The sequence below is a fragment of the Salmo trutta genome, chromosome 2 (assembly GCF_901001165.1).
Source record: "Salmo trutta chromosome 2, fSalTru1.1, whole genome shotgun sequence".
NCBI lineage: Eukaryota > Metazoa > Chordata > Actinopteri > Salmoniformes > Salmonidae > Salmo > Salmo trutta.
The window spans coordinates 68,388,442-68,404,444 of record NC_042958.1 but is presented as its reverse complement, the minus strand read 5'-3'; the positions used below and the strand labels follow the sequence as shown (position 1 = coordinate 68,404,444).

Genomic DNA, 16,003 nt, shown 5'->3' with positions numbered 1-16,003 from the left:
CATCAACTTTAAGGCAATTAGTAGTACCCAAAATTGGGTCCTTTTGTAACACAACATCTCTACTCTTTGGTCTTCATCAGGAGACCTCTTTTTGTCTTTGTTTGTCAGTTGCTTAATTTCGGGGGATAATTTGAATTAACAATATTGTTTTGAAGTTTGATCATATACAATAACCAAATTAGTATGATTAGTGTCCTCACTCTGGAAATGTGTACAAAGTTAGGAGGAAGACACAAGAGGAACAAAATCTATTAAATGGCCGCTGGAGAAAGCGAGCCGTCCCGCCAGAGTTCGTATTCCCCCTCCCTGATGATAATTACGTTTAATGAGATATGGGGGTCGTCTGCAGTGTGCACTGAAGCAAATTATTCCCAGCATGGGGCCCTTGGGGGGGGGGGGCTTGTTTTTGTCCAGCACAGAGGGCCACTAGCTAGGGTCAACTGCGTTGGCCCTGTGGGGCTGCCACTCAACGACCCAGACCATGAATCTGTGACATGTCGTTTCTGTCTGCTTTTGTCTTCACACTCCCCACCTTGTTTGTCTGAGTGAGATAAGCCTTGAAGGTGCCTGTCTTGCTGCATTGTGTGGCCCCTGTTGTCAATGTTGTCAATCCATCAAGCCCATTACCCCACCCCTGGACCAACACCCCTCCTCTCCCCCTTTCTGCCTTCGCAGCTGATAATTCTGCCATCATTTTCTGGTCGTAGGGGGTGTCTCAGTCAATTTAGTTAAGCCATTAACCACTAATTGTCTCCTCCCACATTGTGGCTTGAACAAACAGCATAGCAGGGGGGAGAGAGAGGGTTCTCCAGGGCCTTTATAAGCCATGGGGCACAAGAGGAGCTTGATATCAAACACACCTGCCTAGACTGTACACACAGGACATCTATACTGGCTGAGACCCTCCGTTTTGGAAACTCTCTTCACTCTCTGTCGCAATACTTCTTCAACTCCATTCGGACAAGCTCCTTTTTTCTCTCTTCCTCTATCATTCTCTCTTTTTCTACCTAATTGCATGTTTTGTGGAGATGATGTCAACCAGGATTCTGTGGCTCCTGTCTCTCTGGCTGTGTATGCCCTTGGCCCAGGGCCGTATCTGGGCCTGGATGCTCAACATGCCCCACAGTCCCCCCAAGAAAGGACCCATGGCTCTCATGGACAGCACCCCTCCAGTCAACACCAAAGGATCCACGGTAAGACACAGATCGTCATTTTTGTGTGTTTGAAAGCATCTTGTTTGCTTAAACCGGTTTTGTCCCATTGAAGGAGTTCTGAAATGTTTCTGAATTTGCTAATTGCTGAAGTGGTAATCTCTTACTATTTTACCTGAGCTTGAATTGACACACGTGTATCTGCTTTTGTGGCATTTTCACATGGTCAATCTGGTCGAAGAGTGCAATTTGTTAAAAGTCAACGATACATTTTCTCTATCTGTTGTGCAGCTAAAAAACACACACATATCAAGATTCAGGAAGTAGCTCAGTCAAGCATAAAGGCTGGATGTATTCAGTAGTAGCTGAACCATTGTCAATACTCCAGAGTTGTAAATGGCACATTAGCATGTTAGTGACGATGCTACTCTATTCCAGTAGCTTTCTCTGTTTGTATTGTGCTGTAAGTGGTAGAAAAAATGAGGACCTTAGAGCACCAGTCTTCGACTGATAATAGCTCTCAATCACAGCAGCAGTAAATGGGCAGCAACACTGTGAATGGTTTATTTACTTAGACGGTTCTCAGTGTATCATCGTTGATCTTCCATGGTTTCCTTTCTTGGTTTTCAACTAGCTCAAATCCAGTTGAGCAAACCTAAATGTAGACTCAATGAAGTTGCGTGCATGAAGTAAACACGATATCAGGTCAATTTCCGTAACATCTAAGAGCGTTGAAGCCTGAGGCTAAACTTCTCCGCTGTTTTGCTCCCGTTACTAACACGTTTTATCAGCGTGAAGCGCACATGCATCGGGCTCATCTCAATAGCTGCGGTGCTGCTCACGGCAACGACGTCTCGCTCAGTCTTTATTAACACAACTTATTTTCACTTCATTTCCCATAAAACATGACAACTACCATTATTTGAATATTTGTTTCAAGAGAGTATATGTTATACCAGATGTGAACGCAATGCTTTTCTTATGGGTGTGTGTCATCATTATCACAGTTTCTAAGCTCTTGCTCTGTTTTTCAGGGTGTGTGTGACCATGACCGCGCCTGTGGTCGAAGCTTCTCCTGCGACCGTCACTTTGGCCTGTGTTTTCCTCTCCGTGGGGAGGGCCAGTACTGCAGGAGGGATGCCCAGTGTGTCCGAGGACTCAGCTGCATGTTTGGGAAGTGCCACCGTCGTATTTCTGAGGGACAAGAGGGTAGGCTAAGTGACAAGGGCATGGGACTCACTTGAACATTTGTGGTGGACACAGTACAGTTTATTGAAGTAAATGTACCTCATTTTTTGCTATATTGAGTGCAGGCACTAAGGGAGGGACCTGTTTACATTTAAAATAATAATAATAATAATACACGAGAGAAATGTTTCACGATGACCACAGGGTGACAGGATGTTTACTGACTAATTGATAAAGTAGTGATTTGTATAATTCATTAACTAATTAATTAATTTAATTATTATTCACTTTCATGAAATGATTCACTTTTGTCTCTGTCTTGTCTAGGTGCTAGGTGTAAAGTAGACAGGGACTGTGGCGAGTCTATGTGCTGTGCCCGTCGTCACGGTGAGCAGTTGTGTAAGCGGCGTCTGTTGCGAGATGAGAGCTGCTTCGTTCCCGAAGGCGGCCTAACGTTCAGCATCAACCAGATCTGTCCATGTGATGAAGGCCTGCTGTGTCGTGGCACTGTCGAGCCCAAATGGAGAGAGTGAGTATACAATCAAAGACTTAAGAATGACAGCAGAGCACAGGAGGCTGCTGGTACCTTAAATGGGGAGAACGGGCTTGTGGTAATGACTGGAGCGGAATGAGTGGAATGATATCAAATACATCAAACACATGGTTTCCAAGTGTTTGATGCCATTCCATTTGCTCCGTTCCAGACATTGTTATGAACTGTTCTCCCCTCAGTAGCCTCCTGTGCGGCAGAGGTCTATCTAAATCATGACAACATTTACATCATTTAGCGGACGCTCTTATCCAGAGCGACTTACAGTAGTGAATGCATACATTTCATACAATTCATACAATTTCATACATTTTTTTTTTTTTTCTGTGCTGGCCCCCCGTGGGAATCGAACCCACAACCCTGGTGTTGCAAACACCATGCTCTACCAACTGAGCTACAGGGAAGGCCATCAATAGTCATACAGTACTAATAAAACCCATGATCTATATCATTTATGGCATGATGTTAGACAGATTCTGACCACATTTTTCCTTGTTTCCCCAGGAAGGAGTTTGTCTACCACCCTGACACTACAAGTTGGACTTGTCAAGCCCCAAAGCCTTGATGAACACTTTGATCAATTAACCAGTTATTTATTATGTCAGTCTCGTGTGTATACCGATATGACTGTATATACTATAATGTAAATATCAACAAATAGGCTGTCTTCTTTTTTTCTTACATTTGTTGTCGTTTTGTATATTTTAACAAATGCACTGTTTAGCGAGGCCAATTACCATCATAGTTTTCTTGTCAAAGTAAATCGTTATTAAAATCGAGTTCATGTCGTCTGGTCATGTCAGACAATGTCATCTGATGAAATAAACGCTAAAATAAAAGCTGTTATTTTGTATGGGTGATTTGTTTTCTTTTTCTCTGTTTGTCACACTACACAGCTAACACTATCCCTATTAGTACACCATCAGAGTACACATATCCATTAAAGTTGACAAGACATAACCTTTCACAACCTGCTACAATGCCATTATGTAGAGTACATAAGCAGCCTATGATGATCCTTTGCTGTTTTTAATACTTACATCATAAGGGGCTCGTTTGGGAGGTTTATATTTCTATTATGTCCTTTGTAAAGTTTACTGCGTACAGCTTTGAGATATTAGTATGTTGTTAGTGGTACAGTTAAATGGATGACTGAGGATCATCAACACTGGTCTGACAACAGATAGGAACAGAAAGAGAGACTTTGCCGCTTTCTAGTGGAGAGCAAATGTAAGTAAAGTAATGGTCTAGGGCAGGGTTCTCCAGCCTTTTCTACTTAAAAAAAAAACATGTCCCGACCTACTATGTTTTTTTCTATCTTTCAAATAGGCATACTCTTTTCTTCTCATCTCCCCTGCAACTCTTCCCCAGGTCATTGGTGTGTTTATATATCAGTCTGCTAATACAGGACTAGTAAAGGCCCAGTGCACACTTTGTTTCGATTTTCTTTTTTTTAAAATTGTTTTATTCTGATTTTTCAGAGGATGCTGCAGCACCCTCAGCACCCCTACTTCCTGCGGCATACTGATTGATACAAATAATCATTATGTAATTCTGCCAGGTAGTCTTTCTGTCACTTAACAGGGTTGTGATAATGTCAATGTTAATTTGATTGGATAGTAGCTGGGAGCATACAGTGTCGGATACTTGTGAGATTTGTTAACAATAAAATATTGTATGTCACAGGCAGATAAATCACTGGAGGATGAGTCAGGCGCAGGAGACTGAGTTCCGTTTTAGCAAAACGTATTTAATGCTACCAAGGGGCAAAATCCACATATAAGGCAGGGTGCACAAAAGTCAAATGACGAGTGACAGCTCCACTTTGAAAGTCAGACGGGGCGCAGCCCGGCAACCCTAATGCCTGAACGAATACGTAGCAAAAGCAACTACGTTAAATCAATACAACCCCTACCACACGTAACATAGAACAATCCCGCACGAATCCTAACTAAACACAGACAAACTAAATACCCCCCAACTAATGACAAACAAGACACAGGTGCAACCAAAAAACAGACATGACTAACAGACACTGAAACATAGATCGGTGGCAGCTAGTAGGCCGGGGACAACGACCGCAGAGCACCGCCCGACCGGGGAGGGGCGCCACCTTCTGTGGACGTTGTGACAGTTTATTTATATTTATTACAATAAAATATTATTATTACAATAAATATATCATCGTTACAAATAAAAAAATATTGTTCTTAAGAGAAATATATCATTATTACGATAAAGAACACTTTATTAGGCTATAGCCTAACATTTCAATAGGCTATTGATCGGACAATCGGACTCATCCAAGTGGATGATATTAAGATTAGCCGGTAAATTCATAGGTCCGGGGCTAGCGCTAAAAGCCCAATGCCAATAGGGCCTATAACTAACTATTAAGTAGCCAAACAATATATATCATAACTGAACAAGACCTGCATGGTCATGATACAATCATGCAAATTCAGACATGTGAATTTGAGAGATTTTGCATGCCTCTTCATCACGGTACCGTTAGTCAAACATGTATAAAGGCAGGCCATAAATCCAGCAAAACAAAAATCAGTAAAGTCAGGGTGTGTTCATTAGCCACCTGAAAGGGGGAAATGCACCCAATCTTGGATTAGTGCAACAGTCAGTCAGGGAGAAAGGTGCGCTCAATGTCGGTCCCGGGTTTGTGATCTATTTGGTTTGCCAAATTGGTTTGAGCTTGTTAATTGTAGAAGTTGTAGACTAACGTACTGCTTGCTGTTCATTGACAGCCTCTGAACAGAAAGTGTGTTGTGACCATGCAACCTCCGGAGACACAACGTAGCATAACTGTCATCTGGATGTAGTGTTTTTCAATGGTTTATGTCTACCTGGAACCAAGAGGGTAATTCAAAGTGTTCTCCTATGGAGACAGCCGAAGAACCCTTTAAGGTTCTAGATAGGTTAGATGTATTAATCATACTTCTCTATGATCTCCCTATTAAATATATTCTTATTTTATTCAATGCACGCACTTTAGCCATGGCATTTGAATGTAGACTATACAGTGGCTTGTGAAAGTATTCACCCCCCTTGGCATTTTTCCTATTTTGTTGCCTTACAACCTGGAATTAAAATAGATTTTTTTGGGGGGGTTGTATCATTTGATTTATACAACATGCCAACCACTTTGAAGATGCAACATATTTTTTATTGTGAAATAAACAAGAAATAAGACAAAAAAAAAATATGAAAACTTGAGCGTGCATAACTACACCCCCAAAAAGTCAATACTTTGTAGAGTCACCTTTTGCAGCAATTACAGCTGCAAGTCTCTTGGGATATGTCTCTATAAGCTTGGCACATCTAGCCACTTGGATTTTAGTCCATTCTTCAAGGCAAAACTGCTCCTGCTCCTTCAAGTTGGATGGGTTCCACTGGTCTACCGCAATCTTTAAGTCATACCACAGATTCTCAATTGGATTGAGGTCTGGGCTTTGACTAGGCCATTCCAAGACATTTAAATGTTTCACTGTGGGGATGGTGTTCTTTGATGAGAGGTGTTGGGTTTGTGCCAGGCATAGAGTTTTCCTTGATGGCCAAAACATTTTAGTCTCCACGAACCAGAGTACCTTCTTCCATATGTTTGGGGAGACTCCCACATGCCTTTTGGCGAACACCAAACGTGTCTGCTTATTTTTTTCTTTAAGCAATGGCTTATTTCTGGCCACTATTCCGTAAAGCCAAGCTCTGTGGAGTGTACAGCTTAAAGTGGTCCTATGGACAGATACTCCAATGTCTACTGTGGAGCTTTGCAGCTCCTTCAGGGTTATCTTTGGTCTATTTGTTGACTCTCTGATTAATGCCCTCCTTGCCTGGTCTGTGAGTTTTGGTGGGTGGCCCTCTCTTGGCAGGTTTGTTGTGGTGCCATATTCTTTACATTTTTTAATAATGGATTTAAAGGTGCTCCGTGGAATGTTCAAAGATTTAGATTTTTTTTTTATAACCCAAACCTGATCTGTACTTCTCCACAACTTTGTCCCTGACCTGTTTGGAGAGCTCCTTGGTCTTCATGGTGCCACTTGCTTGGTGGTGCCCCTTGCTTAGCGGTGTTGCAGACTCTGGGGCCTTTCAGAACAGGTGTATATATACTGAGATCATGTGACACTTGGATTGCACGCAGGTGGACTTTATTTAACTAATTATGTGACTTCTGAAGGTAATTGGTTGCACCAGATCTTATTTAGGGGCTTCATAGCAAGGGGTGAATACATATGCACGCACCACTTTTCAATTTAAATATACTGCTCAAAAAAATAAAGGGAACACTTAAACAACACATCCTAGATTTGAATGAAAGAAATAATGTTATTAAATATTTTTTCTTTACATAGTTGAATGTGCTGACAACAAAATCACACAAAAAGAATCAATGGAAATCCAATTGATCAACCCATGGAGGTCTGGATTTGGAGTCACACTCAAAATTAAAGTGGAAAACCACACAACAGGCTGATCCAACTTTGATGTAATGTCCTTAAAACAAGTCAAAATGAGGCTCAGTAGTGTGTGTGGCCTCCACGTGCCTGTATGACCTCCCTACAACGCCTGGGCATGCTCCTGATGAGGTGGCGGATGGTCTCCTGAGGGATCTCCTCCCAGACCTGGACTAAAGCATCCGCCAACTCCTGGACAGTCTGTGGTGCAACGTGGCGTTGGTGGATGGAGCGAGACATGATGTCCTAGATGTGCTCAATTGGATTCAAGTCTGGGGAACGGGCGGGCCAGTCCATAGCATCAATGCCTTCCTCTTGCAGGAACTGCTGACACACTCCAGCCACATGAGGTCTAGCATTGTCTTGCATTAGGAGGAACCCAGGGCCAACCGCACCAGCATATGGTCTCACAAGGGGTCTGAGGATCTCATCTCGGTACCTAATGGCAGTCAGGCTACCTCTGGCGAGCACATGGAGGGCTGTGCGGCCCCCCAAAGAAATGCCACCCCACACCATGACTGACCCACCGCCAAACCGGTCATGCTGGAGGATGTTGCAGGCAGCAGAACGTTCTCCACGGCGTCTCCAGACTCTGTCACGTCTGTCACATGTGCTCAGTGTGAACCTGCTTTCATCTGTGAAGAGCACAGGGCACCAGTGGCGAATTTGCCAATCTTGGTGTTCTCTGGCAAATGCCAAATGTCCTGCACAGTGTTGGGCTGTAAGCACAACCCCCACCTGTGGACGTCGGGCCCTCATACCACCCTCATGGAGTCTGTTTCTGACCGTTTGAGCAGACACATGCACATTTGTGGCCTGCTGGAGGTCATTTTGCAGGGCTCTGGCAGTGCTTCTCCTGCTCCTCCGGTAGCGGTCCTGCTGCTGGGTTGTTGCCCTCCTACGGCCTCCTCCACGTCTCCTGATGTACTGGCCTGTCTCCTGGTAGCGCCTCCATGCTCTGGACACTACGCTGACAGACACAGCAAACCTTCTTGCCACAGCTCGCATTGATGTGCCATCCTGGATGAGCTGCACTACCTGAGCCACTTGTGTGGGTTGTAGACTCCGTCTCATGCTACCACTAGAGTGAAAGCATTCAGCATTCAAAAGTGACCAAAACATCAGCCAGGAAGCATAGGAACTGAGAAGTGGTCTGTGGTCCCCACCTGCAGAACCACTCCTTTATTGGGGGTGTCTTGCTAATTGCCTATAATTTCCACCTGTTGTCTATTCCATTTGCACAACAGCATGTGAAATGTATTGTCAATCAGTGTTGCTTCCTAAGTGGACAGTTTGATTTCACAGAAGTGTGATTGACTTGGAGTTACATTGTGTTGTTTAAGTGTTCCCTTTATTTTTTTGAGCAGTGTATATATTTTTTTAAACAAGTTATTTCTTTCGTTTCACTTCACCAATTTGGACTATTTTGTGTATGTCCATTACATGAAATCCAATCTGTTTAAATTATAGGTTGTAATGCAACAAAATAGGAAAAACGCCAAAGGGGATGAATACTTTTGCAAGGCACTGTAGCAGCAATTATTGTGTCCACCGATGATTGCAACTGATGGAGCACAAATGCTGTATTTTTCAATGGGGTTCAAGTCCGGGGTGTGGCTGGGCCACTCAAGGACATTCAGAGACTTATACCGAAGCCACTCCCGCGTTGTCTTGGCTGTGTGCGTAGGGTCATTGTCCTGTTGGAAGGTGAACCTTCGCCCCAGTCTGAGGTCCTGAGTGCTCTGGAGCACATTTTCATCAAGGATCTCTCTGTACTTTGCTACGTTCATATTTCCCTCAATCTTGACTAGTCTCCCAGTCCCTGCTGCTGAAAAACATCCCCACAGCATGATGCTGCCACCACCATGCTTCACCGTAGGGATGGTGCCAGGTTTCCTCCAGACGTGATGCTTGAAATTCAGGCCAAAGAGTTCAATATTAGTTTCATTAGACCAGGGCATCTTGTTTCTCATGGTCTGAGTCATTTAGGTGCCTCTTTGCAAACCACAAGAGGGCTGTCATGTGCCTTTTACTGAGGAGTGGCTTCCATCTGGCCAATCTTCCAGAAAGGCCTGATTGGTGGAGTGCTGCAGAGATGGTTGTCCTTCTGTAAAGTTCTCTCATGTCCAGAGAGGAACTCTGGAGCTCTGTCAAACATTGTTGAATCTTATTCCTTAAAGTTAGGCTACCATATATTTTAGGACTAGCCATTTTTATAGTGTCATTTTCACAAAGTGGGAAAGCAGATACTGGCAAGGAACAACCTTCACGCCACAACCCATCCAAACATCAATGGTCCAAAGTCAAGCAAGAATAGTGTACAGAAAAGGTTTTTCAGAAGAAAAGCCCTGACTATGAGGTATTTTCCCTCATGTCCCTTCTCCTGTTCCCAAATTAACACAGTCATTTCAGTTATCAGAGCTCACGTTTGCAGCCCATATTGTAGTGTTTATTGGAATCATTATCAATCTTGCTTTATCTGACAGCATTGTAAGGCAAACCATAAGGATGTTGGGGTTAATTTTGGAGTTAGGAGTGTAGCTAGAGTGCATATCAGAATAGGTCTCGTGACTCAGACGTATCATCAGATAGAAATCATGATTATAATTATTCAACCAGTAAACAACAGTATTTCCCTATCTTTCTGTCTCTGCAGATAGACAAAACAAACTTGGGGAGATGGAGGACAGTGCTTTGTCAGTTTATCTGCCGAACTATGGGGACAGGATTGCCACAAGGCGTTTTTGGATTGAGTCCACAGTGTGAGATGCCAAAAAACTGTCCTTTTTGAAAAACTGAGAAAGATAGTGAACTGGGATTTAAAGGGGCTAAAGAAGCCATAGCACCAGAGGACACTGTAGAGCCGCATTCCAAAAGTTCAAGGGCGTACTTGAGGAGCAACAAGCTTACTGAAGAAAAACCAAGAACAATTGAATTTGGGTGGATACACGAGGGTAATCAAGTTAGGAAACTGTGTTTTGGGGGGACCAGAGTTATCAATGTTCCAAAAACTTTCAGTAAAAAGGAACTTTTGTGTCAAGCAAAATAACAGTTTTCCCACAGTGGGAATATAAGAAATGTGGGGTGTTGAGATGTTACCTTATCACCAAGGAGCTGAAACAGGAAGTTGTTCATAATGCAAAACGAGTTACAGTTGCTGTCACTTTAACCAACACTGAAGGGATTGATGTTAGCTGTCTCTCAGACCTATCAGACATATCAGAGATACAGTTTGTACCACACCTGTGAGAACTACTTCCGTATCAGCTGGATGACACACTGGTATTTACACATAGCCACCTGATCGCTTTTACACTTGATCCTTCTCCAGACAACAGATGTCACGCCACATGCCCTGCAGAAGACAGAAGTCACGCCACAACCCCTCCAGACTTAAGAAGTCATGCCACAACCCCTCCGGACGTCATAGGTCATGCCACAACCCTTCCAGAAAACAGAGGTCATGTCACAAGCCCCCCAGATGTCAGAAGTCATTCGACAACCCCTCCGGACGTCACAGGTCAGGCCACATCCCCGCCAGACGTCAGAGTTCATGCCACAACCCCTCCAGATGTGAATGGTCACGCCACAACTACTCCAGGAGACAGAGGTCAAGCCACAACCCCTCCAGAAGACAAAGGTCACTTCACAACCCCTCCAGATGTCAAAGGTCACACCACAACCCCTCCAGACATTGGTGTTCACGCCACAACCCATCCAGACGTCAAGGGTCAAGCCACAACCCCTCCAGACAGAGATCATGTCACAATAAAAATACATAGAGTAAATCTACTTATAGAGATCAATTCGCTATTAAAAAAATCCCAAAATTGTCGATCTCCTTGTAAAGTTCACCTTGATTGATGAGAAAGGAGATCATGCACAAGGTGTTTCAAGGGATGTTAACTCTTGGGATGTTAAGGGATGTTAACTCTTTTGGAGAGTCTGAATTTTTGGGTCTGAATGTTTCGACATTGCGGCTGATGGCGAGGATATGAGTGTCCCGTCCCTCATCCTGAGATGGCAAGAAGACGAATGGCAATCTATCGGCAGAGTACTGGCAAAGGGATTCAAAGGTAATGGCTATTTCGCTAACCGACTTGCCTTTACTGAGGCACTCATTTTTGGAGAGCATTTAGTGTCGACTGAGCACTTGTTTGATTCCTTCCTACAATATTTAAGTCATTCTGAGAGAGATCTTGTTGTTAAAGCCCTTAAAGAGGATCTAAAGAGCGAAGATCAAGACGAGTTGATCGATCTCCTGGACAGCATGGGGGTGTGTACAGTACCTAACCCTAGAGCTGTGCTTTTACAGGTAGCACATAAAGAACTCATTCAGAAGCCAAAGTATGCTCTTGATAATATGTTGGATGCTGCAAGAGAAGTGCTGTCACAAACTCTCCAGAGGAAAGAGGCTATTGAGAATATTTATGTAGAGCAAAATCCGACAGCTAGAACAGTTTTGAAGTTACTGCAGGCATCCCCACAAAACCAAGCAGAGATTCAACATTTCTGGTATTTCCAGCAATATATCAGAGGGTTGGATGAGGTTGGACTCAGGAAGAAAAGGAGATTCATGACGGGTGCTGATGAAATATGTGTCAAAGACCGGTATTCTTTATTTTCTTTTTTCTCTGACCAACTTTCTCGCTATCTCTCTCAGAACGATCTTCTTGACCCTAACCAGTCAGGCTTCAAGACAGGTCACTCAACCAAGACTGCTCTTCTTTGTGTCACGTACTCTCACTACTAGTGTTCCCCAGGGCTCAGTTCTATCCCCACTTCTCTCTATACACCAAGTCACTCGGCTCTATCATATCCTCACATTGTCTCTCCTTTCATTGCTATGCGGATGACACTCAACTACTTTCTCTTTCTCCAAGCATTTCTGCGTCACCGGCAGATATATCAGCTTGGATGTCGGCCCACCACCTCAGGCACAACCTCAACAAGACAGAGCTGCTCTAAGTCCCCAGGAAGGCCTGTCCACTCCAAGACCTCTCCATCACAGTTGACAACTCCACTGTGTCCCCCTTCCAGAGTTCAAAGAACCTTGGTGTGATCCTGGACAACACCCTGTCATTCTCTATACAACATCCTGTCGTTCTCCCCACACACTCCACTGGCTTCAAGTTGAAGCTCGCATCCACTGCAAGACCATGGTACTTGCCTACGGAGCAGCAAGAGGAACTGCCCCTGCCTACCTTCAGGCTCTGCTCAAACCCTACACCCCAACCCGAGTACTCGGTTCTGCCGCCTCTGGTCACTTGGTCCTCCCACCCCTTATGGGCTGGCAGCTCCCGCTCAGCCCAGTCCAAGCTCTTCTCTTTCCTGGTATCCCAGTGGTGGAACCAGCTTTCCCTGCCCATCTTCCGAAAAACATCTGAAACCCTACCTCTTCAAAGAGTATCTTAAATACCCCCCCCCCCAAAAGAAAAACACTTGCACTTGACTCTTTTCGCTCTGACATTGCTTATAGCTTTTCTGATAGCTACTTTAATGAGGACAATTACTATGACTGTGATATGTGGTTGTCCCAACTAGTTATCTTAAGATGAATGAACTAACTGTAAGTCGCTCTGGATAAGAGCATATGCTAAATAATTATAATATAAAAATGTTAAATAAGTAGACCTGAAAACAAGTATACATGAACTTTGAAACATGCTCTCTTTGTTGGACTAATAGCTATGGCTAATGACTTCTACCTTAGCACATGGCACGTGGTAATTTCCTGCAATTCACACCTCCCGTGTAGAGGGCATTAACAAGCATAACACTCTGAGCTGGAGTTTGTAGAGTAGCGTTGCTGCTTGAGCCAGGCATTGGAGAGCTACTACAGCGCTTTGCAGAGTGCGACCATTTCAGCGACGCAAGCAGTGACACTGAGACAGCTGGGACACTTTTTTCGTCTATGAACCCAGCATGAACTGGCAGAAGTTCACCCATTGGTTGATGCAATCCAATGCCTGAGCAGTGGAGCACGGCCCTAATGTTCCAAGCAGATCCTTAGTGCAGAGCTAACATAGCAGCTTGTTTGGTGAGAGCACATTGCAGTTTGTGCTTAGTTGAATAATGAAACAAAATGTCCACATGCCTGCTAGACTGTGCCACTTCCTGCGTCCCTTTTTGTTTTCTGTGTGTTTTGTACAGTATGTTTGTGATTTTAACTAGAATGGTTTTTAAAGTAAAAGCCGAATGGCAATAGAGTAACTGACAAACGTGAAAGCAAAGCAAAGGCTGCAGAACGAACTAACCATTGCTGTTCGGAACTTGATTGTAATGTTTCATGAAGACAACCATGTCCTAAAATTAAATGTTTGAAAATTGCCTCTACTTCATGCTGCCTGCTCAATCCAGATCCAACATTTCCCATGTGTGTTCCCCACACAGCCCTGTGTTACAGGACCTGAATTACCTTTGACTCTGGAATGGACCCATTTATCTTTGACCATGCAAATGATGTTAATTTTATGTGAACATAGATTTAATGGAACATACTGTATACATGAGGATGTCAAAGTACAGACCTTTCAGCATTCCTGTCAAGTCACCGACTCGGACAGACTGATAGTGATCAGTACCTCTCATGGAACCAAACACGAGAAAAGCAGGGACTGCCACACAATAATGACATCGTCATTATTTGAGGAATCTTTAAAAGGTATCGGGAACAGAACACCATCTTAGCGGCACAACACTGCAAACAGGCATGTATGGGTATCCCTGAACTGCGATGGAGGCTCTGATAAGACAAGACACACTACCAATGAGTGTTCCAAAGTGGAGATGAGATGGGCGACTTTGTTTCACAGACATTTCACATCATTCAGAGATATAGGGTTTCACAGAGCCCAGTGGGATACAATGAGATAGAGGCAGCTTTTGTCCCTGGTCTGGTGTCCCTTTCTTGTATGTATGAGAACAGAGGGACTGGGGGAAAGTGTCCTAATTGACCCCTCTCTCCATTCATATTTAGTCAGCTATTATGATGGCCCATACCATGCAGCCCATACCATGCTCCTTACAGGGTTTGAAATTCCAATTCAATTATTGAACTCACTCATGAAGTGGACAATATGACGTTGAATACATTTTTTATTACCACAATCTTCAAGTTATGACATTTTTATTGAAATCAGACTGTTAGAATTGGAATTGCATTGGATTTGTAAAAACATTTGAAATTGAATGGTATTGGAATTCAATATTTATGCATTTCCCAGTTAATGAAATTAATGCATTTAGTATAAAACATGATTTGTTTTAAATAATTTCAACTTTAATTTCTATATTTCCAGCTAGGCTGTCTGAACAGTGACACGATCAGCCTGAAAGGCGGAGGTAATTGAATTTGTGAAATTCCTGTGGATAATATTGAATTGGGATTTGGATTATTGGAATTTACCTAACATGACTGACCTGCAATTTGAATTGAATTCAATGGAATTTAGAGTGAGAGGGAATTTAATTAAAATGGAATTCGTAGAATTAACCCCAACCCTGGTCATAACATTAAGTTGGTCAAATGTTTTTAGACCTCAAAAGCAGTCTAATGTCTAATTGGAAAAGGTCCTGTATGGCTCAGTTGATAGAGGACAGTGCTTGCAACACCAGCGTCGTGGGTTCAATTCCTGGGTCACTCATTTGTACAATGTATGCTTTGGATAAAAGGGTCTGTTAAATGGCATATATAATGTGCGATCGAGACATAGCTGGATCCACACAACCGATGGCTTGTGTTGTGTTGTGGACTTGAAATGAGATGACTACGTGATAGATAATGTCCCTTTTACACATGGTAATGAAACGCTATATCAATTAAAATCCTATTCTGAACAACTATCGTCTGTTATGACAGAATAGGCTATTTCCACTAATCAAGTGTAAAATGATAGGAGCGGATCAAGACACTCCTGTAATTCATATACCAGTTTGGGAAACATTACAGTGCTATTGAAGAGGCATAGCTGGCTGCATAGCGTTAGCATTAGCATCAGAATAGAGCATTGGGGAATTCTTGGAGGGGGATTCATGGAAGATACAAATCAGAGGAAGGGTCAGGGGACAGGTAGAGTTACAGCTCTTTAGCCATGCTAACAATGAGAAGCCCCCAGGTTCCATCATGTTATGTAAGGTTGGCATCCCACGCTTCCAGTCGCAAAAACATGCTAGGTGATCTACAAAGAGCTAAGAAGAGTGACAGTGTGGGTGCGTGTGTGCGTGCGTGCGTGAGTGAACCTCTCCCTTTCAGAGCATCTAACTTGCATAGAATCTTTAAGCTGAGAACATGCTTAGAATCAACACAATACTGAATCAAATATGTCTCTGGACGCAACACAGTCATGCTCAATCCTTGATTATCGAATATAATTTAGAAGTATCAGAATAGAGTAAGACATAAAAGGAATGTTAAAGACTAACGCAATGTTCAGTGTGCTGCAGTGATCCCCTGAGAAGTTAGTAATTTGAAAGTCAATGTCGTTTCCTTCACAGAGAGCTTTTGTGAGTAGCTCTACAATAGGGTTACCAATTTGGCACTGCAAAGTAGGGGACTTGAGATAGAGGAGAGGTGAGCGGGGTGGGGGGGGTTCCTCTTACCGGTAAAGGTATAAAATTCACCCTCTTGGCTGTCTAGTTGTCAGTGGTGG

General features: G+C 43.3%; 1 protein-coding gene across 1 annotated transcript; it reads left to right on the top strand.

The window, feature by feature from the left end:
* The first annotated feature begins 849 nt into the window (after positions 1 to 849).
* Positions 850 to 3,725, top strand: LOC115148584 (dickkopf-related protein 3-like). Its single transcript, XM_029690609.1, has 4 exons — positions 850 to 1,193; positions 2,186 to 2,360; positions 2,667 to 2,868; positions 3,394 to 3,725. The coding sequence occupies exons 1-4, from the start codon at positions 1,029 to 1,031 to the stop codon at positions 3,452 to 3,454; spliced, it is 603 nt and encodes a 200-aa protein (XP_029546469.1). The 5' UTR covers positions 850 to 1,028; the 3' UTR covers positions 3,455 to 3,725.
* Positions 3,726 to 16,003: the final 12,278 nt, after the last annotated feature.

What these genes read in the sequence shown, in the direction of transcription:
- LOC115148584 (XM_029690609.1), top strand. Translation starts at nt 1,029, where the DNA reads ATGATGTCAACCAGGATTCTGTGGCTCCTGTCTCTCTGGCTGTGTATG. An exon ending in TCAACACCAAAGGATCCACG is followed by an intron (nt 1,194 to 2,185) that starts GTAAGACACAGA and finishes TCTGTTTTTCAG; the next exon opens with GGTGTGTGTGACCATGACCG. An exon ending in TATTTCTGAGGGACAAGAGG is followed by an intron (nt 2,361 to 2,666) that starts GTAGGCTAAGTG and finishes TGTCTTGTCTAG; the next exon opens with GTGCTAGGTGTAAAGTAGAC.